Source organism: Patagioenas fasciata, chromosome Z (genome assembly GCF_037038585.1).
Source record: "Patagioenas fasciata isolate bPatFas1 chromosome Z, bPatFas1.hap1, whole genome shotgun sequence".
Classification (NCBI taxonomy): Eukaryota; Metazoa; Chordata; class Aves; order Columbiformes; family Columbidae; genus Patagioenas; species Patagioenas fasciata.
In genome coordinates, this window is record NC_092560.1 from 58,329,487 (window position 1) to 58,357,038 (window position 27,552).

Genomic DNA, 27,552 nt, shown 5'->3' on the forward strand with positions numbered 1-27,552 from the left:
ATGGTTATGTACACATATGTAGGCACATCGCATGAAGAGTTAGAGGCCACGAATACACTGCAAAGAGCAAGTCTTGGTTTTGATTACCTCTCTATGGGGGCGATCTCTGAAGCCACACCTAAGCTCCCATGCAGAGGTGACACCAGCAGGAGACAGGTACTGGTCAGTTCAGCCCTGCTGGAAGATCACTGGGCCTGCTGAGCTCACCTGTATTTCAGGCTTCAGGCAGGTGCAGCCTCCCGCTCTTTCTCACAACAAAGCAGGAATTACAGACATAGTGATAAGGTGCCTAGAGTTCCTCACAGGCCTATGTTATCTAACACAGAAGCTCTTCTCATCAAGCACATGAGGTCAGTAAAACAATTAGCGTGATGTATGTGCTTTTTCTACAGACAGGTGCAAGTCACTTGAGTGTATTTACATTTATTTAACTAATCACCAAATCTTACACTATATCCCCATACAATGGCTTGCTTTACTATCATTACTTAGATGCCTACACTATTGCCAATTAAGTTCTCTAACACTTGTGTCTCAAGTAAATGAGCTTTACCATCAGAAAGATGAAAATAACCAGCATAGGAATTCTACAGCAGTCCGTTCCAAAAACTTAGTCTTTATTTATGTGAGAACATCCACAGTGTTTCCCAGTAATTTAAGATGAACAAGGTTTAAACATACTGAGTTTAACAGTATTTGCTTGGCAACTCATCTTACATGGATGGTTTTGAGATGTTAATGCATTTACCCATATCACTACCTTGCTTTTTACCCAATTACTTCCAGTAACTTTAAGTAAGACAATGTTATTTGAGTAAAAAGCAAATTAAAACTGGCATGTTACTTGTGCAGAAGCTACTTACCTTTTTCAGAACCTATTTCTTCACATTCTTTGGAAGCAGCTGTTAAAGAAAGCATTCCAAAGTTAACTGTTTTTAGGAAAAAAAGGCTCATTTGAGAAAACTACTAAATAAAAACCTTAATGAAAAATTGCTAGAGGCACTTGAAAAACTCAGTGGGTCATGATATGGTTGGTAGAATACGTGGGAACATTTAGGTCACCAGTGAAAGCCAAAAGACAAAGGTCCCATATTTGTGTTTCAAACAGCAGAAAGAGAAGATGTCAGAATATTGACCTTAGCAGGACCTCACAGTCACAAAACGAAGGAATGAAACCCAACATCTTGTTGAAGGACTTAAACCAGATCACTTCCTTACTTGACTTGTAATAAGTTCTCTATCATCAAATTAAATGTAATCAGCCCAGATTATGAGATAACCATAAAGCAAGTTATATCTTTAAATAGAACCAAGAAAAATGACCACTCCTAAATCCACCATATGCTTTGCAAGGGTAGATACAGTTACATACATTCACTTCAGATGAATCATGAGCAATGGAATGTCAGTTTTATAACCTTGTTTTGTTACTCCTGAAGTTTTTCCCCAAAACTAATAAACAAGATAATGTAAGAAGAAACTCTCATATGCTTACAGTTACAGCATAAGAACCATTTATACAAAATCAGAGGATACTTGTTTTATGCTATATAACTAACTTCTAAGTAGCTAAAGAGCCATAGCCATAAACTTCGGTATCATCACAGTAAATTTTCAAGAGTTAGAAGAGTATTAAGATCAGAAGAGAAAACTATTCTGTTATTTCAATAACGACAAATTAATAACATCCACTCCATGGAAGTTTTCACCTTGACATCCACATATTGTGCGTGTGTTGACTTCATTACCACTTGAAAAACCAAGTCATATTTTTTCTTAAGAGTAACTATCCTATTTTATATATGTAAAACTTATATTAAGAGTGAGCTATTAACAGCAGTATTTTCAGAATCTCTTTAAAGAAAGTCCTTACTCTTACTACACACAAAAAGAAAAAGCCTAACTGGTAGCCTCTAGCTCTTCAGTGCAGGAAGTTGTGTTGCTGATTATGCGGGGTTAAAATAAGTCCGTTAATGTAAGACACCTCTGGAAAAGACAGATGGCTAGAAATGTAGATAACGGAAAGAAGAAAAACAATGAAAGCTGTTAATATGTTCTCTACTCAAATGTGCAGCTCAAGCCATTCAATACCATACCATGAAACTGACAATTTTAAGACCAATACCACAGAAGTGACCCTGCAATGCCTTCTTCACCCACCCTCATCTGCATTCTTCCTCACTGCAGCAGTGTAAACAAAAAGAATAGCATTAAGGCAGTATATTAACATGATTCCTCATTCTCAACAAGATTGCATTATTAATTCTAAACATAAAGTACCAGTTCTAAAGAGGCAGGCAGTACTGTGACTTGCATCAGCAAGGCTCAGTTCAGCAGCAATACTCCTAAACAACTCTGTAAAACCACAGCTTTATCAAAATGGTAACAGAGAATCCAAGCAAGTATGCAACATACAGGATGTTTGATCACCTTAAAATACTTATTTTTCCAACAGAAGATATAAAATGCTTACACAGTATCTCTTAATTGCAAAAAGCTCAACTGTTTTAAGACAAGTCACCACAGCCCTACCTCTTCATTACCTCTACAGACACTACTAGAGTGATACGACCGCTATTCAGAGATGGAGGCAGCACAACAGCCTAGCAGTACCTACTCTTTCTCTGCTAGATCCATCCACATTCTCTTACTATAAAAGGACATAATTCCCATGCAATAAACTACTCTTTATAAAGAACTGTTATCACATGAAACTTTGTACAGACTAGTGGAACTGTTACCTACCAATATTCATAACAGTCTTTTCATGCTAAGACTTTATACAATGGTCATGAAAAAGTACTGAATAACTGCATCAAGTATGCAGTTAGGTCTACTGTGAGTATCAGCATGTCCCCTCTATAAACACTTAAGTCATTATTTGAACTAAAAATCTGAAAAAGAATGAACCAAGTCAAACAGAGGCAAATTAACTGTTCTTCAGATATTAATGATTGCTTCTTAGAGCACATACTAAACATTGTTTCTTTTCTACAGCAAAAAGTTACTTTATGGGTATCACACAAAATGTTCCTACATGGGGAGTATCAGCCATCTACCACCCATTACACCACTTAAAGTGTATGCGACTTCTGTGAGAGATCACTATGCTCTAGGTACCACAAAACATATGTTACAAGTTACAGTAGCATCACTAGTGAAGCAATATATGACCATAAGGACAAAGAGCAAAAACCAATATCAGCATGAAGTCATCAGGAAGGCCTGGCCTCTCAGAGCTACAAATCTTGTCAGCCCAGACAAACATAAAACAACACTTCCCTTTATAGGGGGTGTGGAAAAGTCTAGAGTGACTATTTCAAAACTGAGCAAGTTCTTAAAGCCTTGCTTTGAATTTCAGGGTTAGCACATCTGCTTCCCAGTGCATTAAATGACCCAGCAGCAGCAGGACAAAGGAAAAAAACTTATGGACAACAACAACTTCAAAAATCCAATTAATAAAATTTATTCAAGTGCCAAACATGTCTCGTGTGGGCATGCAAACAAGCAATCTAAGATTTGCAGTAGCTTCTTATGCCAGAGAGGAAGAACCATCACAGCGACATTTAGCAAAGCTAAGAAGGTGCTGTACTGCCACAAATCAGCAATGACAAATCTGACAGATTCATCACCCTACTAAAAAGCCTCACCTGCATGACCTCCAAACGCTCCTCTTCCTCCAGCAGAAATGCCAGACTGAGGTCTGCCTCTTCGCTCATCTTTCATACCTGTAAGTAACAAACAGCCCGGTAGCCATCCTGTCTAAAATTTGTACAATGAAATATTATGCTTAGAGCTAATGCTATTTACTCCAAAAACTCAGTGTAACAGCCCAAACAGATTCTATATAATGGCAACCTATGCTCTATTATTCCCAGGGATACTATTTTTCAAAGATATAGTTCATGTTCCATAATACAGCTGAAGAACAGAAGCTATTTCATAGCTTTCACCTTCACACTTCGAGTTCTCAGAGAGCAATCAAACCCAGAGAGAAGGGTCAGAAGTTTCGTTACCAGAAAAAACAGTCAACATTAAAAAAAAAAAATCCAACAACTTACCCTCACTTCGCCCAAAGCCACCAGGAAACCGTCTAGAACTTCTGTTTTCTATTCCAGAATCTTCTACATTCCTTTCTTGAAAACCTGCATTACAACGTGGCACACAACAACTTAGTTTGCCCAATTCTGCATGTGCGGATCAAGTGCCTTTATCTGCCAATTATTCTTTGCAGCCCTTGCTTAATGGCATCAGATAAAAAGCACAATAAAACTAAGTGATTTGCCTAAACATTTAAAAAATGAAGAGAATGCTCATCTTTCATACCTGTAAGCTATACACAGCATAGTGGATATCATGTCTAAAATTTCTATAATGAAATACTATGCTTGAAGCTAACGCTATTTACTCTAAAAAATCTACAATTGCAACAGCTCTAACAGATTCTTTATAACACCAACCTATGGTTTATTATTCCCAGGAATATTATTTTTCAAAGACACAGTTCATGTTTCATAATACAGCTGAAGAAGAGAAGCTATTTCATAGCTTATACCTTTACATTTTCAGTCCTCATGGAGCAACCAATCCCAGAAGCAAAGGCCAAAAGTATGTTGTTACCATACAAACCAGTCAATATTTAAAAAAAAAAAAACAACACAAAAAACTAAAACAAACAAAAAAAACACACACCACACCAACACACCAAATAACAACACTACTTACTCTCTGTTCGTCCAAAGCCAGCAGGAAATCCTCTATAACCTCTATTTTGCATACCAGAATCCTCTACATTCATTTCTCGAAAACCTGCAGTACAAAGTACACAACTTAGTTTGCCCCCTTATGCATTTGTAGATCAAGCATCTTTATTTGGCAATTATTCTTTGCAGTCCTTGTTTTATGAAGTCAGATAAAAAGCACAATAAAACTAAGTGATTTGCCTAAAGACTTCAAAGATTAAGAGAATGCTTATCTTTCCTATCTGTAAGTTACACACAACATAGTGGATATCATGTCTAAGATTTCTATAATGAAATACTATGCTTGAAGCTAACACTATTTACTCTAAAAAAATCTACAATTCAACAGCCCCAACAAATTCTTTATAACACCAACCTATGGTCTATTATTCGCAGGAATATTATTTTTCAAAGACACAGTTCATGTTTCATAATACAGCTGAAGAAGAGAAGCTACTTCATAGCTTTCACCTTTACATTTCTAGTCCTCATGGAGCAACCAAACCCAGAAGAATGACCAAAAGTATGTTGTTACCATGCAAACTGTCAAAAAAGAAAAAACCCACACACCCAACAAAACAATTAAAACACCAGAACACTTACCCGCACTTCCTCCAAAGCCACCAGGAAATCCTTTAAAATCTCTGTGTTGCATATTAGAATCCTTAATGATCCTTTCTTGAAAGCCTGCAGTACAGCATAGCACACAATTTTCTCAATTATGCATGTGCAGATATGGTACCTTTTATACAGCAATTATTATTTTCAATCATTATTTTACGAAGTCAGACCAAAAGTAAAACAAAACACACTGCCTGAACATATGCAAAAATGAAAAAAAAAATTTTGCCAAAAAGTGTGATAAGGAGAAGAGTCTACTGCTCTCCCGTAGTACTGTTTTTGCAAGAAGTAATTCAGACATTATTGAAGTATTTTATTTTATATGCATATGTGCTACATGAGCTACTAACTTTCAACTCTTTGGTTATGATACAGGTCAGTTGAGTCCTCTGTTTCAGAATAACTGACAGCATTTATACCTTCTCAGTTTTCATAATAAGTACTGTAAAGTGTAGTAGTATTGCAATTGCTGCTTTCTATGCTGCAAGGATTGAAAAACCTGCCTTTCAGATCTAGCAATTTCTATTTTTTATTACTCAGAACTACTTATCCAGTTGCTTGGCACAGGCAGTGCCAAGTATTTAGTGAATATTTATTTCTGAACCCTTTCCACAATTACCCTCCTGTTGGGGAGGGTGAGGAAGTGAACAGCGACAAACAAGGTGTTTCTCATTTTGGATTGGACAGTTTTAGGTGTTGTGTAAGATCCAAGCAGTCGACTTATATCATCATTTACTCCTTAGTCTTTATTCATCAACTGAACATCTGTTCTATCAAAGAGAAACTTCGCATCTGTAGCTCCTTTTCCACCAATGCCTGGTGCAAAGCAATTTGTGTCATTTGAGCTTTTTTAAGTTAAAAAAATTAATCACATCTTACAGGCTCACACAAAAAAGAGAGTCTAGATATAAATTTCATAAATACTACAGACCTTAAATACAGCTTGTGACTTACTTGGCAATTGCCAGAGTCTACAGCATAACTGTTCATCATCCCACATTACTGCTGCCTGCTCAGTCAAACAAGTCTAGCATTCCCCTAAAACAATAGGCATCAATCCAAGAGATGCCAAAATGGTTCAGATTTTTTTTAAGAAATAACATAAGAACTCTGAGTAAATCCACAGCTGTTGTGCAGGTCAGAACTTTTGCTCAACATGCCCAAATCAGGACTAGAGCTTCCACCTTCCTTGGTTCATAACCAGGCCCACTCACAGCCACAGAACTATCTAGACAGATGCTACGTGGTGGTAGCTTCTACTGCCCTATGTGCTTCCAATAGTACCTGGAAGAATCATAAGTGGTAGTACTGCTAAAGCGTCAATTACACACCTCTTCAGTGTACATTTCATACAACAATTGCATTTGCTATTATAAGCAGGAAGACGACAAGGATTAAACACTGATTCATGGATACCAAAGAAAACAAGCTTTCAGGTTTTCCACAGAAGAGCACTAGTATACTCCTACACATGGCATAGCTGTGAATACTAATACTCAGTTGCTTTTATACTACATCATGACTCAATGATATTATCAGAAAAAAAGCCCTCTCCAGGGAGAACGTAATCAAAGATGTAAACAAAACAGATTTTAAACATAGAGTCCTGCCTTCTAGCAAATATGGTCAAGTATTTTATGTTGTGCAGTCAAAGCTAAAGGTACTGAGTGTCTACATTACAAAGAAATAAGCATTAGTATTGCCATCAAAGTTATAAATACTCATTTGGCTCTGATACAATAAAACTGAGTACCTGAAGAGGAAAAAATGAGTAGTAGCACAACTCAACAACAGTACTGCTGCCAACACAGTAAAATTTGAGTTTCCACAGCCTACTCAGACAACAGTTGCAAGGTCCTCCATTCAAAGTGTTTTGTCCAAAAGGAAGGCTTAATCACCCCGAAATCACAATTTTAACCATGCAATCCTACCTCTACCCCTAGAATGTCCTCCAAAATTGTCCTGCATGCTTTCACTTCTGTTAGGTCTTTCAACAGCACCTGGAGACGAAAAACAAGAAAGTAAGGCTTTTGACACTGTCTCTCATAACATCATCATATACAAACCAATGAAGCAAGCCTACACAACTGGACAGCAAGGAGGACTGAGAAACACTGGGCTCCAAGAGTTGAGCTCAGCAACACAAACTCTAGCTAGAGGCCAATCACTATCAGAGTATGCCAGTGACTGATGGGGGCCAACACTGTTTACCATCTTCACTCATAGAATCACTTTGTTCAGAAGACAGCCTCAAGATCATAGAGTCCAACCGTTAACCTAACACTGGCAGTAACTTGTGTCCACGAGAATCTGAAGTGTGTCTTTTAAACAACCCCAGGGATGGTGACTGCACCAATTATCTGGGCAGCCTGTTCCAATGCTTCACAACCCTTCCTGTAAAGAACTTTTTCCTAATATCCAATCTAAACCTCCCCTGGCAGAATTCGAGGCCATTTCCTCTTGTCCTATCACTTGTTACTTGGGAGAAGAGACCAACACCGTCCACGCTACAACCTCTTTTTGGGTAGCTGTAGACAGCAACAAGGTCTCCCCTCAGTCTCCTTTTCTCCAGGCTAAACAGCCCCAGTTGCCTCAGCTGCTCCTCATCAGACTTGTGCTCCAGACCCCTCATTCGCTTCACTGCCCTCCTCTGAACTCTCTCCAGCACCTCAAGGTGTTTCTTGTAGTTAGGGCCCCAAAACTAAACAGGAGATTCAAGGTGGGGCCTTACCAGCACCAAATACAGGGGGCACTGGCCACATCATGACTCAAAGAATGGAACAGAACACACTGTCTGCAAGTTTGCAGACATACAAAACTTGGACATAACCGTGCTGTGTTTCACTCAGAAGAAACTCAAAACATATTAGAGACACAGTTAAGCAAGAACCTTGAAGCTCAGCAACGGAAAACACAGAAAGCTGCACCTGGAGAGGAATAACTCCAGGTACCAGTACACACTGGGGTTAACAGACACTAATTGGAATGAGTCCAGCAAAGGACCACAGAGAAAAGACTCCTGCAACGCATACAAGAGAGCAGCTCATGAGAGCTTAATTTAAATCAGGTGCAGCACTATCTGTTGATAATTTAGAAGTTTTGCAAGAGAAAAGAAAGCCCATGCAGACTTTTCTGAAAAAAAAAAAATAAAAAGACAACTTCTCCTATCATGTTGTAAGGAAAGAAACCCTAATACTGACACACCATTTTAACCAAGTTCAAAACAAGATGCATAATCTCACCACCTGAAATCCTTACTTCTAGACTTCCCAAAAAGCTTTAAGTCTTTATTTAAACAGTAAATAAGGTTTGCCTGTACCTAGCATAAGTACACAACTTCATTATTATTAACTATACTTCAAAGCATTGGTAGAGTTCCCTGTCAACTAAAATGAATCAGGAAGACTGTGATAAACCAGAACAGACCCTTTGAAATTGCTCATGCTGATCTAAAATGGCACAATATGTCTAACTCAGAAAAGGAATAAATGGTTAACAATGGCAATGAAAGTAAGACCCTCAGCAAGAAAAGCCTTCTCTGCCACGATTTCAGTATAAGAACCATTAACTAGAGAATACTTATGTAACAGAAAAGTTAGCAGGCAGAGTTGACAGCTAGTCAAAATGAAAGAATTCTAAAAAACAAGACAAAAACATGAAGCTTCAAAACTCATTTCCACCTAACTTGCAATTCAAGCTCTCTTCACAAGCACTGCCTTTCCTATTTGTTGAGACACACCAGCAATAAGCATACTATCACGTTTCTGACTGCTCAGAAACTCATGAGCAGTTATAAACTTATGGAGAGCCAGTTCTGTGAGGAAAAGCTGGGAAAGATGGATCTTTTCCCCCCTAGAGAAAAGTCTTGGGGAAGACATCACAGTATTTCAGTGTCTGAAGGGTGGCTGCAAAAAAAACAAACAAACAGAGGCTTTCCAAGAGCAACAGGTACAAGCTGCACTGGCAGAATGTTTTACAGCGAGAACAATCATTCACTTGAGCAACCTCCCCAGGGAAATGAAGGAGTTCCCATCACTGGAGATGCACAGGGTGCTAGATAATCTCATCTAGGCTTCCTTTACCACAAAAGGTTGAACCATATCATCTTTCAAGATCACTTCCAGCCTGAGTTGTTCTATGATTCTCTCATATCAACATAATTTGTGCTAACCACAAATTTTAAAAATAAAGTTTAGGCTGTTCTTCCACAGTTCAATCAACTAAATAAGCTCAAAATTCTTACCTCAAATTCAATTTCTCTTAAAATATTAAGCAGTCTTAAAGAGCATTCCAAAGTTCAGAGACTACAATGTGAACACCCCACCTGCCTTATTCCACTAACTGTCATTTCTAAGCAATACCTGTTTCTTGATCTGACTGCTGTAGAGTCAAACAAATAAAGCCTGGGGCAAATATCTTTCAGCAGCAACCCCAGCTTCTCATATCTAAACCTTCTTATCTAAACGTCTGATTCCGTTCAAGTTTATAAAGGCATCATCTTCATTAAATCAAGAGTGCTTTACAGAAACTTGATACCAAATATCAATGTTTTTGTCTTGTGGTTTTGTTAGGTTTAAATAGATCTAAGTTTCTGTTCAACAAGTTCATCTGACCTTTTCTTATTTTCAACACAACTGTCAGACAAGACCTTGATAGAACTGCTGTGCATTACATATAACCTTAATTATTTTCAATACTGTTCATGTTTAGCAGAGCCTGTTTTAGAAATGATTGTGAGGTAATACCTATTGATTCTCATTATAAGTTTTACGTAGCATTCAACACGTAACTGCAGTAAAAAAGGAAACATTGAGGATCAAAAGGAAAGTCTACTCATGCTACCCATACAATTTCATGTTGCTTACTCCATGGGAAACACATTAAATATTGTGGTTTTCTTTAATCTCCTAAACTGTTCAAGGTATCAAATGCCCCAGGTGTCACTAAAATCAGAAGTGTGTTTCACATACCGAATGAACCTGCACTTGGAGTGAAGTCAGATGAGAGGCCATTTGGTCTTCCAAACAAGCTAGACTACAAAAATTAAAAAAGGAACATCATCATGTTAAGCCCAGGCCAAGCAAAGCACATTAGCACAAATGCAGTCTCACACTTGAAAGGAGTTGCCTTCTGCACCTTCTGAAATGCAGTCTCTCAGACTCTTCCGTTCACTTCAATTTAGTTACACTTCAGTATCCTAAAGAGCATACTGTTTGCATCTGAATGTCACCAAAACCACATTATACACAGCTGACACGTAGAGTGAAGTCCATCTAGCCTTCTGTCACTGATTTATGGAGGCCACCATGCCAAAGATTTTACACCTCGAATATAAGAAACATTTATCATTCACAACAGTACCATAATCTTTTCAAGTACATTTCTTTTCTGACCTTTCAGTCTGTTCATATTGTTAATAAAAACCTGCTTTCACCAGTTTCATCAACTGCATTTCTAGGATTTTATTAGAGCATGCTACAAAATAGCTTAAAAAGAACTACCTGAAATATGACAGTCCATGTTCATTTGTTCAAAGATTCAGATACTCCATTTGAAAATAATCCAGAACAGCACTTAACTTTCACATTTTACTCTTACGGTAAACTTCATTTCCAGCAAAGGCCATGTTTAACTGTTTAACACAAAGCAGACATGTACCAGTAAACCAAAACACCAGATGATTGAGGAACATCACATAACTAACCAAGCCTTTTACTTCAAGACCGTGCTTTTTAGATATTACAACAGCTTTTATACTCCTCAATGTTGCTAGCAATGACTACAGGAAATAAAACCCAAAGTGAAAATCCTGAAAGCATATGCTGTAATTTCTTCTTTGGGCAACTTTACTTTTAGTCTTACATATCCATCTGGATAAGCCATTCGCCTCTCCTCCTCCTACGTCTTCCTCAAGGTTGAATTTAAATGCTCATTAAGACAAATGCCAACGATCAAAGATTTGTTACAGATTCTCCTTAAGTTTTCTGCAGTTTCTTCTGATACCAATATTCACTCAAGAACACCAGAAGTGGCAAAACATTATTCTTTAGCCATTTCTCAGTACACACCTGTATCTTTTCCTCCATTTCACACCAAAGCATTTTGCTGCTATGTAAAAAAATAGCAAAACTGAACAGGAAGAATGTCTACACAAGATACTACATAAACCTATATAGGACCCACAAATAGCTTTGCTTTTCTTCCCTAAAAAACTGAGTATTCAAAACTTCCAAAATACACATCAAAAGGACTGAATGCCTCTACATAACACAGCAAACATGCTCACTTATTTTAGAAGACAACCATCATGATGAGATCCACTTACACATACAGAGCTATAGATGCAATTAAGTTAACTTGGTTTCTATATACATTTAAACCTGCTTGAAAAGTCAGAAGGCCATTTTATAAGACCAAAGTTTTCCAAACAAAGAGTTCAGGTAACAACTCACTGTAATCAAGAAAAGACAAGGTTCCATTTATTTTCTCTTCACCAACTTTGGTGGTCAAGGACATCAAAGTCAGTTCTCTATCCCTGAGGAGTAGTCTTCAGTTTAGAAAATTAAAAGATCTCTTAAAAGTATACAACAAGTACCAGTTCCTGAACAAAAGAGCAGTAAGAAAAGTGTTGGTGTGGAAAAAATTCGCTCTTTTCAGTAACAGTGAACTTCTATAGCAGCCTACCATATTTGCAGCAACACACTGTAAATTACAAAGTCCTATCTACAATCCTCAAACGGATGCATTCCTCATCCTTCCTACTGTAGTCATGCATTTCAGGCCATACAGTTTGTGAACAACATGAAATGCTATATTGATTGAACAATGAAGGTCAGCTGTAAGAGTCACTCCTGCTATATTTGTTGCTGTGGTTAAAACAAAATGGCAACTCAGTGACTGCTAGCAGAAAAGAGACAACAAACAAAATAGCTAAAAGGCCATCAACAGCACAAAGAGAGAAGTTACAGCTCACATCTAACCCACAAACAAAAACTACCACCAAAAGACATGGTTCATCAGCCCCCAATAATGTAGTTCTATGACTGCCCTTCCACTATTCAATAGACGGTAATAAGGACCATCAAACCAATCTGATTTCTGTCAAAAATTGCAGCCTACTTAAACCCAAAAAACAGTCATTTGTTCTCAGTTTATCTTACAATTTCAGAAACACTAAATCTAATATCAATAAGGGAACAGTAAAGTGTCAGAAGTGAAAAAGGGTAAGCAACAGGAACTACTCCTTTTAGTAGTTACAAAACTTTCCTTGAATACCCCTTACCACAACTGATCTGCAGCTACAAGCTTCTACCCTACGTCAGTTTTTGCTACTTGCCATCCAGCCTCTGCTAGTCCACTAGCCTATCCACACAGATACTCAATTCTTAGTCCATTTATCACAATTAATGATTTACTGGTACATGTCACTTTCATGCCACATTTTTCCAAAAAGTACACATCGTCTCACACCTCAATGTTAAGAAGCAGCATTAAGCAGCTGGCAGAGTAACACTAACCAGCTACACTGATCATGCCTTGGGAGCCTCCAGGGAGGCAAGGCACCTCAACACTTTTGAGAGGCTACAATTTGTTAAGAAAACATTCTTTTCAACATGCAAGGGCAAGTTCCTATAAGTGCTTCAGGCATCACAAGAACAGCAAACCACAGCCCACTAGCTACCCAGGCTGCAGAGCCAGGGGGGAAGAAGGAAACATAAGAGAAGATGCTGCAGCAGCTCAACAGCTGCAACCATACCTGCTCAAGGGGTGGGAGAATTGGTGACACCTCATCTCCCATCTCTGCATTCCAGTCCTCTTCGTCCACACTTTGCCCTGCCATATCTGCTTGCAGGAGACAAAACACATGAGCTGCAACCCCCTGCCTGTTCCACCCGCCAGACCCCACGGCTCCTATATAGGGAACACTACTGAGCGAGCGAGCGAGTAAGCCAGCCTGCCTGCCCCAGCACTCCATCAGCTGTAAGGAAACATATCACCTACCTTCTCACCCACAGCCACTCAAACCCCACATCGAAACAAAATGGCACCCCCTAATAACGGCAACACGTGCAGCCGCTGGCCACGTGCCTCGCCCGCCAGCCAATAGGAGCGCGGGTCGTCAGCAGCGCGCGCGTGCCAGCGGCTGGCGTTGGGCCGTGCGGCGGTTGGGACCGTTAGGGGCGGGCGCTGCTGTAGTGCGCGGCTGCAGCCGCGGGGGCGGGGCTCGATCCGCGGGGGCGGACGGGCGGGGCGTGCTGTGCGTCTTGCTGTGGCATGTGCTGCTGTGTGGAGCTTCTGTGGGCTCGGTGGAGTTGAGGTGCGTGTGGAAGGAAAGGGGACCTCAGGAAAGTGCAGGTTCACAGCATCTGGGCACTTCTGTGCTTTGGTGATAGTCCTGCTTGGCGCTCTGAGCATTTGAGTGTTTCTGAATGTCTTCGTGTAAGACTTGTTTTTTGTGGCTGTTTGTGGTTTGGTTTGTTTTGTTTAATTTTACAAATATCTCTAATAAAACTAAATCTGCTGTTTGGCAGAACTGCAACTAAGGCACTAATAATTTTATTACAAACAATTGTCAAACAGTGTAACAGCTAATACAGCACAGTCCTTTGCTAGAGTTAAAGAAAAAAAATTAGGTTAAACAGGCTATATGTTTCTTAAAATAACAACATCCCCTCAGCATCCCCTTCCACAGTTTTTTGTTATACTGGACTCCATAGGGAAAGGAAAGAGGGCTAAATTCCTGGGTTGAGTATTTGATGTCGAAGTGGAGAAAAACAGATCTGTTAAAAATTGTGTCAAGTACTCTGGTGCTTCTGCTTGCATTTCTGAGCTGTTGGAGTGTTTTTCCTCTCTCTACTGCTTTTCATGCCATGGAATACAGCGAGGCTTATTCTGAAAACAGTAAAGCGAGTATATATTGTTCCATAAATGTGGTAAATACTCGATAACCTGCTCCACCGTGTTCAACACATTTTCCTCTTCAGAAAAAACTTTTCAAAACTGTGTGCTTGTTTGAGAACTTCAATGTCTTCTGTTGCAGAGAAGCTACATCACATCAGTAATTTTGCAGTGAACATCTGAATGTCTAGAGGGGCTTTGGGTAAAAATAAGGCAAGTTTCTGCAGCAGATGGAGGTTGGTCTCTGAACTAATGCTCTGGTTATTTCACCTTCCTCATTGTCAATTAAGGCCTACCCTTTATAGCTGCTCATTTTTCAGGAACATTAGGACGGGACCAGGTTGTGCTCAACTTGGGATGCAAAGCCACTACGAAACATAAGAATGACATCTCTGTCTCATAGTGAGCTTAAAACTCTGCCACTAAATGATAGATATTGTGCTCACTGCAGGTAGCAAAGGTAGCTGCTTTGGGTCGTTACCTTTCAGTAATAACTGAGTAACTTTCAGTACTTTTCTGCCAAGTCCATTACACACCATTTTACTTTTTGCCTAAAGAAGAAAACAAAGTGGCTCCTTCCTCAGCCAAAAAGGCTTCTGTTTTCATTGTACTGAAGATTCAACATGGTGTGAGCTAGAAATTTTTTAAAGATCTGGATTTAATACCTTATTTGTCTTCAGATGTACCAAGAGGTCTTAAATGAATTTAGACCCAAATTTTTCTAGACACTGCCCAGGCATTTAGGAAGAGAGACTATTTGCCCAGAAGGTAATGTGTCATCAGAACAGAAAGCCACAACACAAATACTGCAGGACAGTGACTGAATATTCTTTTGCAAAGTCAGGTGTTGGCAGCAGTTTTCACAAGGGAGCAAGAGGAATCTCTATGCTTCTGTCTAGCTCAGTTGCAGTACTTAGAATAAAACATTTTTCCTAAGCATGACTGAAGGACTGTAGTTGGTGATCAAGAATGCAATGGAATATAGGTAATCTATCTGCCGGAGTTGTAGCTAAGAATTTCATAGCATAGGACAGAGAAGGCAGGCTTGCAGGAGTAAGACTCGCAGCCTGCAATGCTGAAAAAATAAGAGTTTCACACATCTCTGCTTTTGCAGGATTTAGTTTAATTCACAGCACCAGTATGTGTCATTGGCATTGCATTTCAAATTCGTGTGGCAGCAGGTGGACAGACTTCCTGACTCATCAATCAAAATCTTAAGGTCTTCCAAGAGCCACAATGTACACTTGGATCCTAAGAGTGTCTCAGAGGCAAGAGATGATAACGAATTTGCTCAACCATACAGAAGCAAGAGTTTTGGTCTGAGTTTGCATGCCACTGCATTTCAGGATGACAGACAGTGGCAGTCTCCGCTGCCTCATTTCCTCCCGCAGTCTGAAATTCAATTACACAGCAGTTTTCTTGTTGTGCTGCTTGCCACACAACCTGTTTGGGGCTGCACTTGAACAGACAGTACAGGCTGGGATTTGTGTCTATCTTGTTTTGTAATGTTGCTTTCACATAGGGAAGCTATCTCTGCTGTCTTCCTTGCATGCAGTTCAGCAGTTTTTCCAAGCATAAGCTATAAATATCCCAAGAATTTGACATTAACCAGGGTTTCAACTATGAAAAGGCCATGTTCCCAAGTTGATTTAATAAGGACTAGAAAAACCACAAAGCCTAGGATTAAAAATAGCGAATTTCTGTAATGTACTGGCTGGCTGATTGTCCCTGATGTCTAGTCTGCTTACCTGTCCTTTCTCAGCACATGCTGCATACCTCCCTGAGCACGTCAGGAGACAGAGCACAAAAGGTACTTTGCCACTTATGCTAGGAGCAGCACCGTATGTTTTGGCCAAGATTACATCTACACTTTGTCACCACACTGATTCTGCAAACACATAGAAGCAAATGGATTGGTTTTTTTTAACTGGCATCTTATCAACCATCCCGAGCAAATGCACATGTTTTCTTCATGGCTATCTGGTAAATTCTTGTCCATGTCATAACCTGGTCAGACAGTACGTTTTGTTGTGGCACATGTACTGCCTGGAACAACGGCCCACTTGTCTGCGAAACTACAGACTTTGTTTACAAAGAGAGGGCAGAGACGATGACATGGCCTGCCCTAACCCGAACCACCGGGCTCCGCACAGCAACCACATTTCGGGTTGGCTTTACCACGGTCAGCAAGCCCGCCGGGGCCTCCGCCAGCGCTGAGCGCAGCGCCGCGCAGGGGGGCGGCGGGAAACTGCGCGAGAGCCCCGCCCCCTTCCCGCCCGCCCCGCACACGGCGCCCTGGGAAGCGGAGTCCTGCGCGGCGCAGCGCCCGCTGACTGCCGCAGCGCCGCCGCCCTCGGGAACTACGCGGCCCGTCCCGCCCGCCGCCGGGAGCCTCCTGCTACCCCCCCGGCTCGGGGTGCTTCCTGTTGCTGCTGCGGGAGCGCTGGGCTGCTGGAGCAGAGCGAGGCGGTGCAGTCACCGCAGGTAGAGAAGTCGCGTCCGGTTGCGTGGCGCCAGCCGGAAGTGCCCTCGGCCCCGGTGGGGCGCGGGGCGGGAGGGGCGGCTCAGCGGGGTCGCGCTGCGGGACTCTGGGGTGTCGGGGCGGCTTCGCGAACACGCTGCGGCGGATGTCGCCACCTCCTCCTCTCCGGCCGAGCGCCGCCGGCAGCCCGGCTGGCGCAGCCCCTGAGGGGCTGGCGGGCCGGCGCAGCTGCGGGGCTGCCTCTCCCCGGGGCGGGCTCGGCTCCCCGCGGCGTATCTGCGGCGAGTGGGGCCGGGGCGGGGAGGCAGAAGCTGACCGGCGGCACCTGGTGTGCTTCACATGGAACGTGTTGTGTGGGGAAATGGACAAACATCGGAGCGTGGATCTGATGTACAGAAACGGCATGAAAGCTTTCCGGGCGATTCAGAAATCACGGAAAGGGTTACATCGGTTTTAACGGGCCTGTGGACGCATTAACCTAAAAAAAAAAAAAAAAGTGTATATGAAGGATTAAAGTATTTAAATTAATCTCTAAGGTGATAACTTCATGTTTTTGTAAGTATGTCTTTACAGTCTCCACAAAAAAAAAAGAACTCTGTGTACAAATAATAGATGCTCTATCTATTAGAAGGCAAATCCAATTAACATTCCATTTCTTCTTAGTTAGATTTATTATCTGGCAACAACCACGTACCCAGTGGTTCAGTCTGAGATACACAGAAGCTCAACAGTGTTTCATCTTGTACAGAGTGTTTCAAAAAGATTGACCGAACTTGAAATCAAAGACTGAATCCAACTGGATCCATCTTTTTCGAACACCCTGTATAATAAAGAGTCCCCAAAAAGTTACTAACTTACATTGCTTGTACTGTTCTAATAATTTTCAACCCATACAGTTGTAGGAGAATATGGACAAGCTAACTGGTGGCAAGCTGTCTCAGTTTTAAGGAGCTCTGAATATATGCTACTACTCTTAGGACCAGTATAGCATTCTTCAGTCCTTTGTGATGGAGGACTTGCTGCCCCAAAAGAGGAACCAAGGAACTTTTCTGTCCTGACTTTAAGTTGTTTTCTTTCAGGGTGCAGCCTGCTTACTTCTCACAATTTATGCGTACACAGCCTGTGGTTTACTTGAGATTTATGTCTTGACCTTTATTCAGCTATTCATCTGCTCAGAATTTAGGAGGAGACCAGATCACACTGCGTAGCACTTTTAAAAATAGTTTTCCTTATTTGAACTAAATACGCTCATTAGTGGATTCTTGCATCTAAACCATGAGTGTGAGGTGAGGTTTTGGGAGTAGTGACTTTAAATAAAAAATGAAACAAAATGTGTCCACCATTTAAATTATAATGGTTTAATTTGTGTAATCTAATTGACTGGGAGCTGTGCTTTTAAGAACCATTAGAAATCTCAAAACAGAAAAAAACCAAACTACTGCTGCGCATAAAATAAGAACAGCTTTTGGTGGTAAAATTCCTTCCAAAATCCTTTATGACTGCAGTTGTAATTAAATGGGTTGAAAAGTAACAAGGTATAGATGACTAAATTCTCTGATTGCTGATATTAAAGCACATGACTTCCAAATTAAGAGTTCTGGCTTTGTGATGACTGGTTCCCTGCCTCTTGTTCTACACCGGGAAATTGTTACAGAACCACTGCCAGCGTTTGTGAACTAACTTCAGCTTTAGTCACATAGAGCATAAACAGCTCTCAGAGCTGCAGCTGCACTGGTAGCTATAATGGCGTGGTAGGGGCTGTGCTAGTAGTGCCCCACTCTACCTTTCTATCCCTGCTCTCTGTGGAAGGTTCTCTGATGAAAAGCAGCCCTACAAACCGGCTAAGCAGAATCTGTGCATGTGGGATGACTGACTAAATGAATACAGTTTTGTTCCTGCTATGGGATGAACTTGCTTGGTAACCCTCTTGCATGGACTGGGCTGTAAATCCGAATGATCTGTCAGTATGGGTGTTTCATGTTAAAGTGTTGACAAACACATCTGTAGCCAAGCCATAACTACTGTTGTTAGATTCACAGTGCAAGCAAAGTGTAAAAACATTTTGCTGTCCAGTACAAAGAAGACCAGATGACGGCACGGCCACCAGGCTAGAATGAGGTTTCTAAATCTACTGGGTCCTTGTTTTACCTCCTTGCCACTTTTCTGACTTTGTAACCAGGAGAGAGAGACTGAACCTGAAGGCAGTGAAAGCAGAAACTCCTAGGGGCAAGTCAGTGAGGACTGATGAACACCTAGCACTGTGGAGAGTACCATCTGAAAGTTGTGTGTAGTGTAGCCTGGAGTGGAACTGAGAAAAATATCATGTGTACCTGCAGGTATTGCTTCACAGTTTATGACCAGCAGCATAAAACCTGGATTATTAAGTTCTCATCCACTTATTTTCTTTTGCTGCCCTTCCGATGTAGTCCTTCAGCTGTTTTTAGGAGAATTATAAATAAGGCAAGATGGCATACTAGGTCATCTTTGCCACAGGAAACCAGTGACGACATATCCTGAAAAAAAAGGCATGACTGGATTCAAGGTCTGTGCTGGCTTTGATCATTGAAAGATACGTTGACAGTAATGGTGTTTGAATATGTAGGTGGTTAGATATTAGTGATGGTTAGGGCTGTGTTTAGAGTATATGATAAGAAAAAGTAATTGCTGTTTTAAGCCCTTGCCCAGAAGAGAAGCCCAAATTTGTTTTAGCAAGAGTTTGGGCAGACATTTTAATATCTGGAAGAGTATCTCAAGTTTCCTTCTAGATGTAGCCATTCTTTCATATGTGAAAGGAGGACGAATGAGTGTGCTTTAAGGCAGTGTGCAACAATTCTTAAAAGATTCTGCTGTCAACATTGCTCTCAGTTTGTGGGGGTTTTGGTATAACAAAGGTATGTTAAGAACAAAATTTAATTATAATAGCTGTTATGGAAGACCTTCCTTTTAATGACTGTGCTAGATACAGACATGAAAGTTTAGGAGGGTGTTTTCGATAGCACTTAACGTTGACTTTCATGTGGATAGCAGAGCTGGAGTATTTCCTCCTGGGCTCAGAAGTGCGTGGAAGATTAAGTAGCAGGTGCTTTGTTACATGATAGGTTAGGAGTTCCACAAGCAAAACCAAAGCCAAAACTTAGTTGAAAAGGAGAGAAATATGGGTGCAGAGAAAACACTCATACAGCCTTTTCCTCTCAGCACACTGCAGGGGAAAATAGAATTTCTTCATTTGTTCCTTCGTTATCAGTAATATTGTAGTTGTGGGAGAATGCAGTTAGCACTGTCTGCGACCTTGATCTCTGCTGTACAAGTTAAGAGAGGCAAGACCTTATGTTTGTGGCAGAAAGCAGGGCCCTGCAGGTGAAAGAAGAGAACTTGCAGTAGAGTATAGAATGGTGACACATGGCAGAGGACCTCGAGAGACAAGGGTTTTTAGAGGAGAATGTAAGGTGCACTATGTTGAGGAGAAAATCCCTGTTTCTCATTCATTACCAAATATGTTGCAAAGTGAACCCAGTAACTGTGCACAGGTAATTGAAGACAGAAACCTGTGTTTAGAAGGACAGAGGTTGCAAAGTTGAAGTATTTGAAGATTGGAGTATTAAACCTAGATAAGTTTAATGAAGGTGAAAATCTAAGTTGCCTAGGTGGTCTTAGTTGTCTCAATACATAAGATGTTGATTAGAAATATTTATCGAAGTATTATTTTTCTTAAGATGGACAGTTGTCAGAGAATGTTTTGTTCGAGCAGCAAAGTGATAGTGTTCAGTTCACTTTTGCATGAGGCTGATCTGCCTTATTTGTTTCTCAACAAACCATCCTTGTGGATGTTTTTTGCAGTGCTAGTATGAATCACAGCTAAGTTTAATGTAAAAGTTAATTTCTCTTCACAATGTGTCTTTTAGCTAAGGCAAATATTGGCATTATCTTTATTCTAAGGATACAGAGTAAAGCACAGGAAAAATCCACTAGAAAGATGAGAATTAACTGTGCCACCACAAACAGGGAGGAAAGACAGAATGAGCAGCAAGGGACAACAATTACTTTAATTCGTAGCACTGCTGAAGACAAAGTACTCTGCATTCATATCACCAGCTCCAGGTACACTACAGCTAATAGGAACCTCTTTCCCACTTGCAGGAAAATTCAGTTTGACAACAGATGAGTTGGGTATCTTTAAGACAACCTTCTCCATTTCCAAGCAGTCATACATTAATACCTGGAAATCTCTCTGAATGCAACAGTGGCCTCACGGAAACTGTAACCATAGTGTATCATAAAATACACAAAAAAAGAATGAGGTTTTCCAAGCAATTTTGATTTTTTTTGACATGAGTTGTTTGTATTTGACTTCCCAGTCCTGATGATAAGCTTTTAAGACCCTATAGAGAATACCACATGTCAAATCACAGGTTTTTAAAATAAACATCTAGAGCAAGGGGACCACGCATCAGATAGCTGGTATAAAAAAATTACTTGGATAAACTAGGACACTAGGAAAGTAAGCCGTTGAGAAGAGGTTATTGTAATGGAAATTGTCAGGGAATAAATTCAGGTAGCACAACTCATTCCATCCCATATATTAAAAATGTTTATTTGGAATGCAGTCCAGCCAAAAGGGGTAGAAATTAGATAAAATGGAGGTTAATCAGGTTCATTCTTCTTCATTTTACTCTTCTGCTTACAATTTTCTTTTAGGCTATACTGGTTTCAGCTGCAGCCTTTACATATGTGACATCTGCATCTGTTTATAAACTAATCAATTTGCTGGTCATAAGCTTCACCTGTCCTCAGCAATAAGCATGTAAAAAAGTAAACTGTGTTCACCAATCCAGCTTTTAAGTAGGCCGTAAAGAGTCAGTAAGCAGCAACTTTGTAAGCCCCAAATCAGTTTGTCAAGCCAAACTTAGTGTATGGTATGTTTTGTAAAGATTGTTTTTCTTTACAGAATACTATAAAGTGTTCTGGATCCTTTATAGCCATAGCACAGAGAAAATCAAACTGATGAGGAATGTTGTCTGCATTTGTCAGAATTGTAAAGCACAAATACAGTATTTATAACAGGTTTTAAGAAAGGGATGTGTTCAAAGTAGTATCTTAAATTAGCATTTAATATCTGCTTAATCTGCACCATAAAGCAAGGCCTGTGGGAGGAAGAGATCTCAGTACCACAGTCTTCTGGAAGATTCTGGCTAAAATAACATCTGAGCATTTGGGATTTGAATTTATTTCAAATTTCAGTTCAGCCATTAGGAATTTGAATTTTCATTTACATTTTTCTGGCTAAATCCAATGTGTGATTTGAATTCACAGTTACAAAATGCAGAACAAGTGAGGGTCTCTTTTTGAGACCTAGGTGTATCTTTTCAGAAAAAGCATGCAGGATATTAAGGTGAAAAAGAGAAAAGAATGGAATGAAAGAAGATGATACCACATTACCAGTCTTCTGCCTGATACCGCAGGTGAGGTCTTAGGAGGAAAGAGGTTATAGAGTCTAGAATGACCATTAAAAGCAAAAAATAGAAGTCCATGAAGGCTACTGCAGTGAGTCCAGTGTGTGGACTGTAATTCAGAGTAAGTAGAATTCCATTAGCTTAAAAGTCATCTGTTCTCCTTTGTTTGGCCAGAAGTGCTCTAAACATTATCATTAATGCATTATTAAACTATTCATTGCCTTTAATTCAAAGACTGCAATAATCTGATCTTTATTCTGGGAAATAAACTGGAAAACTTCATAGATGTCTGCTGCAAAGTTTGAAGTAATTTAGTGAAACAATAGTCTCTAATAACTGTGATAAATTGTTCTCAGCTGTACCACTACAAATTGGAAATACAGCTGCTTTTAAAATGACAATGGTCTTACAGCGGAGCAGTAAGAAAATTAGTCCTGTGCTTTGAAAGCAGGAAGACCTACTTATATAGGTATATACTTAACTTTAATTTGCACACAGTGGACTTTATTCTTAGCTATGATATCTCAAAGGATATTCAGATTCTGAGACTTGATTTTTACAAATCTGTTTCAGTCCCACTATAAGCAACAGCATCCTTTAATTTATATTTCCCGTTGTGGGGCTGAAAGAGATTCATAGCACAATTGTACATTGACCACTTTGCTTAAATGGACGGTGTGTTGTAAAAGATACTGTCCCCGCTGTACTTGCCCTGTGATGTTTGCATTATGGAATGAGAATTCTCGAGTGGCAAGTTCAAGGGATTTTCTCGTGATTTTCACCCGAAGAGCTTCGGAAGCAGTGGGACTCTGGCAGTGTTCTATTTGTAGCAGGGACACAGTTTCACTTAACTCCAGTTGTCTCACTTCTTCTTTTTTTTTTTTTTTGGTCAGGATAACTCAGAGAATCTAGAAGAAGGAGGCACATTCACCAAGTATGGAAGAGGACACCAAACCTCTCTTGGTTCCTGTGGGAGGTGATGAAAGCGATTATGGAATCATGAATATACAGTTCAACCCAGAAGATTTTAAGTGCAAAAGGTATGAGGAAGACTGAACCTATGGAATTATTATACAGCAATGAGTTGTTTAATCTTTGCTTTTAGCAACAGAATCCTACAGAGACAGACTAGCATTTGGAAAACAGGGTATGAGTACAAATAGTTCTTACTCCATCTTTATATGATATTATTTCCAAGCACCAGGTGAACAGATGTTCATATTGTGCTTTGTTTATAAGGATAGGACTTTCCTATTGATACCACTTCAGAGGGAGTGCTCCAATAAGAACTTTGCACATAGCTTTTAAAGTATTGAAGCATGATGGTTTTTCTTTAACACAACAAACTAAAGTCTCGAGACTGTGCAAGAAAGCTTGCCAGATGGTATAGATAAATGGCTGTCAGTGTGTGTAAATGGCTCTGTACACATGTGATGTATTCACTATTACTGAGGGAACTGGGCAACCTTTACTGCCTTTAAGAAAAAAATGTAGCGTTTTTTGAGCTTGAGCAAACATGAAAAATTTGACAGCCCAGCCCTATTGTCATACCTGCAAAAATAATACCTGTGTAGCTAAGTGGTTGTTCTGCATGTTTTTTTAGAGTTTTAACTGCTCTGCTCCCAGAAAGAGGTGAGAGTGGGAGATTTCCTTTGCTGTTTCAGTTCAGACTTCTGTGAGGTGCTCCTTTAACCAAAACTGAGTTCAGGGTGGAAACTGTCCTTCTGATGGTAGCTGGAGGCACCAGCTCTGCTCTTTCAGATGAAGGAATGGTCCGGTGCTACCTCTTGGACCCTTGTTATGTCTCTTTTTTTCCCCTTTGCATCATTCAGCATTGGATTTCTGTAGAGCAGTTTTCCTGAAAGAGCTGAAGATGGCACTATTGTATCCTCCTGTTGGAGCCCACTTCATTAAAAAAAAAAAGGTTCTTGCTAGTGTTTTGCTGCTGTCTCAGACTGCAGCTTTGGAAAGCCATGAGAGCTACTTACCTGTTTGCCAGGGGCTAAACAATCTCTCTTTTCTCTGTGACCGAAGGATAAGGGTCTGAATGAGCCCAGGGGCACAAACAGAATGCCGGTGTAGGAGCATACAGAATTGCGTATCTAAAGGTCATGAAATCGGGAAATTTCAGGTGGGAAAAGGAAATGTGCAAAATGAATTCTTGCTTTATCTTTCTGGGGAGTGTCTGAGTGCCTCGTGGCCCTCCTGGTATAAAAAGACTTGTAATTTTTATGGCTTTTGGGAGCTGCTTGTGTCAGAGGAAGTATATATTCTGTTTGAGGAGACATGGGTTTCAGGTGATAGTGGTGATGCAGTAGCAATGAGAGAAGTTTACACCTTTGCAATATATCAAAATGCCAAGATCCACTTTTGAAAAGTGAGGTTAGGTATTGTTTCTTGATTATGTGTTTTTCTTCTGTTAAGTTTGGAGACTCAGCTTCTTAAAAGGTCACAGCATGTGGCATTTGGTTCCCTCCTTAAAAGCAGAAGTGTGTACTTGGGTTGTGTTCCCACTTATACAACCTCCAGCCTTGCAGATCTGAGTGCTTTGTCCTTGTTGCTCCTGCCTGGAGTTCATTCTCCCATTTTCTACAGCCTAGTCTTCTGTCTTCCAAGTATGCAGAGGCGCAAAGATGAAGGGTGTCAGGAAGGACTGAAAATTGTAATCGGGCAAACCAAAGTTGAACCTGTATCTCTCTGCATGTTAGAAGAGACAGCCATAGTCTTCAGAAGGAGTGAGGAAGAACAGGCCATCAGGGTCTCTCAGTCGTGGTGAGAGCAGTGATTGGTTTTAAGGCCTTCTTCATTAGAGCTTCAGGGAGTAGCAGTTCCACGGAAAGAGGTTTATCAAACAGCACAAGTGCAATAGCATGTAGTTTACTCTGTCTAGTTGGCTCCTTTTTTGACTTGCTATTCAGAAACCTGATCAGATGTAGGTGGATGGTCATTTTGCTTTGATTGAGATAGCTCTTGAAGTGTTTTGTGTGATTTGCTTACGATCACTGTTTGTCTTTCTTAGTGCTGTTCTGTTCTTTTGTTTGGGTTGTTTGAAGGCGTTTACATAGTTATTTGGTTTTCTTAACAGCATGGAGGGTCTGGGGTTTTTGAAAGGCATGCTTTCAGTGTTTACATAAGAACAATAAGCTAATTGTTTTTTAGAGTTGTAAATTATTTTGTGTAGTATTCTTTTGCTAATTTGAGGGAAATATAAAGCCACTCTTAATCCTCTTAAAGAGGATGTTATTGTTCTTCACAATGACCCGAGTTACTCACACCATATTAGATGCATTTTTCTCATTTTGTAGCTCCCTTTAAAAATCAGAATGTCATTGCTGCAATGGCTTATTGATGATTATTGTATGCAAGAGGAGGGAGTTCCTTTTTTTCTTCTGACTGCTGTTTAAATCTATTTATTGTCAACAGATACTGCAGTTGTGTTCAGGAATACTTGAACCTACAAAGAAACAAAAGATGTTTTGTGTTGGTTGTTTTGCATAAGAAAAAACTTGACAATGCCCTCTGCTAAAAGGAGATCAAGCCACCTTCTTTTTTTTATTCATTTCAAAATCCAGTAGTGTTTTTGCACAATGTAGGAGAGATCAGCAGGTGAAATTAAACAGTTATAAATTAAATAGTGTCTGTAGATGGCAGTAGGAGAAACCTTTTTCATGCAAAAGTGGTTGGTTCCGTTTTGTTTTCAAATGCCTTACAAAAAGGTAGAGAATGGTTGGGACTAACCTGTGCAGAACTACCGTTTCTACATTAATTACACATTTACCTCTCCACAGCCATGTTGTCTTTTTACTCCATTGCCTGCTTTTCACTTTTCTGTGTTGTTAACATTTTTACTAGTTCCTAATATTACTGTTTCATAACTGGGACAAATTAGAACGTTATTAATTAAGATTCTTTGTCAGAGGAGAATAGAATAGCTTTGCCTTTGACACAGAAGAGGGAACAATGCTTGAAATGTGGTATGATAAAGCTTATGGTTCTCCATTTGCTAAAATGGGTGTCTTGTGAGCAACAGAGGTGACTTAGTATTATGTCAATTCAGACAGCTTAGAAAGTTAGAACCAAGTTAGTAACGGAATTCTTTGGAACAAGTTTCCTTAAGAGAAATACATTGACATCTGTGACGTTTCTATCTAGACGAGCAGTTTGTGAAATAGCAACCTATGAGTATATTTTTCTTTTCACGTTTTTTCACTTTAATTTCCATGATAGTGAATCAGTTTTACTACTTAGTTCCTCCTGTGCCGTATACAGCATTCCTATAATAATTTGGTGACTCAGTATAATAATAAGGCCATAGGAATTTACGAGATTTATTTCTGTGTATTAATCCTATTGCATCCCTGAAAATTAACTGATTGATGTGGGGTGTCAAACAAATCTATGCATTAAGCTAAAGGAGCTGCCTGTGGTCTTTTTGAAGGAAAGAAATTGTTAAGCATCCTGTAAATAAGGTTTTTCATATTTATTTAAATATTAAAAGTTCGTCCAGTGTGAAGTCATTAATACCATCATGTGTGGCCAAAAGACACTAACACAAAAACCTGTATTATATTGTAGCAGCTTAATAATCAGAACACTACTTTTGATCAGATGTCCAGAACCAGTTGTCTGCTGTTTAAAAATGGTTCAGCAAAGGTACTTGGAAAACAATATTATTTAGTTTCAGACTTCTTGAGATAGATGTTTACCATGCTGCATCATTGCTCTGCAAGATTTAGTACATTGCTTCAAGTATCTGGAAAAAAGATGTAGCACCCTTATGGATGCTAGCAATTGCAAAATGGCATGTGGTTTGCCAAATAAATATTCCTATTGTGCTGTTGCCCTTAACCCTCCAAATCCAACACTTGAACTTTGCTTAGTACAGTATTTGGAAGCAACTTAAATCACAACTATCTCTTATCATTTTTTTTGCTTGCTAAAATTCCTACCAAAGTTCATAATGTGAGGAAGTTTGGGCAGAAGCCGTCTTCTCTCGTTTCATGGACCAGCACTGTAATTCTTAGCAGCTATCCCCTTGTGTGAGTAAGAAATAACTAGCAGATGAGAAGCTGCAACTTTTCTGAGTGTGGTTTCTGAAGGACATGTGCAGGGTTTAGTGTATGGGAGGTGTGGATGTCCTGAGTCTTGTCCATACTCATCGTACTGTGGAAAACAGCTGTGTTTTGCTGGTGTGTTTGCCTTGGTAAAAAGTGCATTGTTTTTCAGGCTAGCTAATTGGTTTTTTTAGTACGAATATAATGAATTCATTGCACACTATAGTCTGTCTCAATGCATGGAAATGGTCTGTGCCATTTTGTGTTAATAGTCACATCCTCCAGTCATGTAACCTCTCCCAGAT

At 39.9% G+C, this 27,552-nt stretch overlaps 2 protein-coding genes across 3 annotated transcripts in view; one reads left to right on the forward strand and one right to left on the reverse strand.

The window, feature by feature from the left end:
• DDX4 (DEAD-box helicase 4) overlaps window positions 1-16,404 on the reverse strand; it is a 33,880-nt gene extending 17,476 nt beyond the window's left edge. The window contains exons 1-9 of one of the 2 annotated variants that reach the window (XM_065860504.2): window positions 16,010-16,404; window positions 13,120-13,205; window positions 10,334-10,397; window positions 7,295-7,363; window positions 5,346-5,429; window positions 4,726-4,809; window positions 4,062-4,145; window positions 3,651-3,728; window positions 864-902 (exon numbers count right to left, since the gene is read on the reverse strand). In XM_065860504.2, coding sequence (XP_065716576.1) covers window positions 864-902; window positions 3,651-3,728; window positions 4,062-4,145; window positions 4,726-4,809; window positions 5,346-5,429; window positions 7,295-7,363; window positions 10,334-10,397; window positions 13,120-13,203 — 586 coding nt within the window. In that variant the 5' untranslated portion in view covers window positions 13,204-13,205; window positions 16,010-16,404. Of the gene's footprint in view, window positions 1-863; window positions 903-3,650; window positions 3,729-4,061; window positions 4,146-4,725; window positions 4,810-5,345; window positions 5,430-7,294; window positions 7,364-10,333; window positions 10,398-13,119; window positions 13,206-13,364; window positions 13,472-16,009 lie in introns of those variants that run through there. The other variant, XM_065860503.2, reaches the window with a different exon arrangement.
• Window positions 16,405-16,540: 136 nt separating this feature from the next.
• The window catches only part of SLC38A9 (solute carrier family 38 member 9), a 44,231-nt gene continuing 33,219 nt past the window's right edge, over window positions 16,541-27,552 (forward strand). The window contains exons 1-2 of the mRNA XM_065860595.2: window positions 16,541-16,745; window positions 23,087-23,233. Of these exons, the coding sequence (XP_065716667.1) occupies window positions 23,130-23,233 (104 nt within the window). The 5' untranslated portion in view covers window positions 16,541-16,745; window positions 23,087-23,129. The remainder of the gene's footprint in view (window positions 16,746-23,086; window positions 23,234-27,552) is intronic.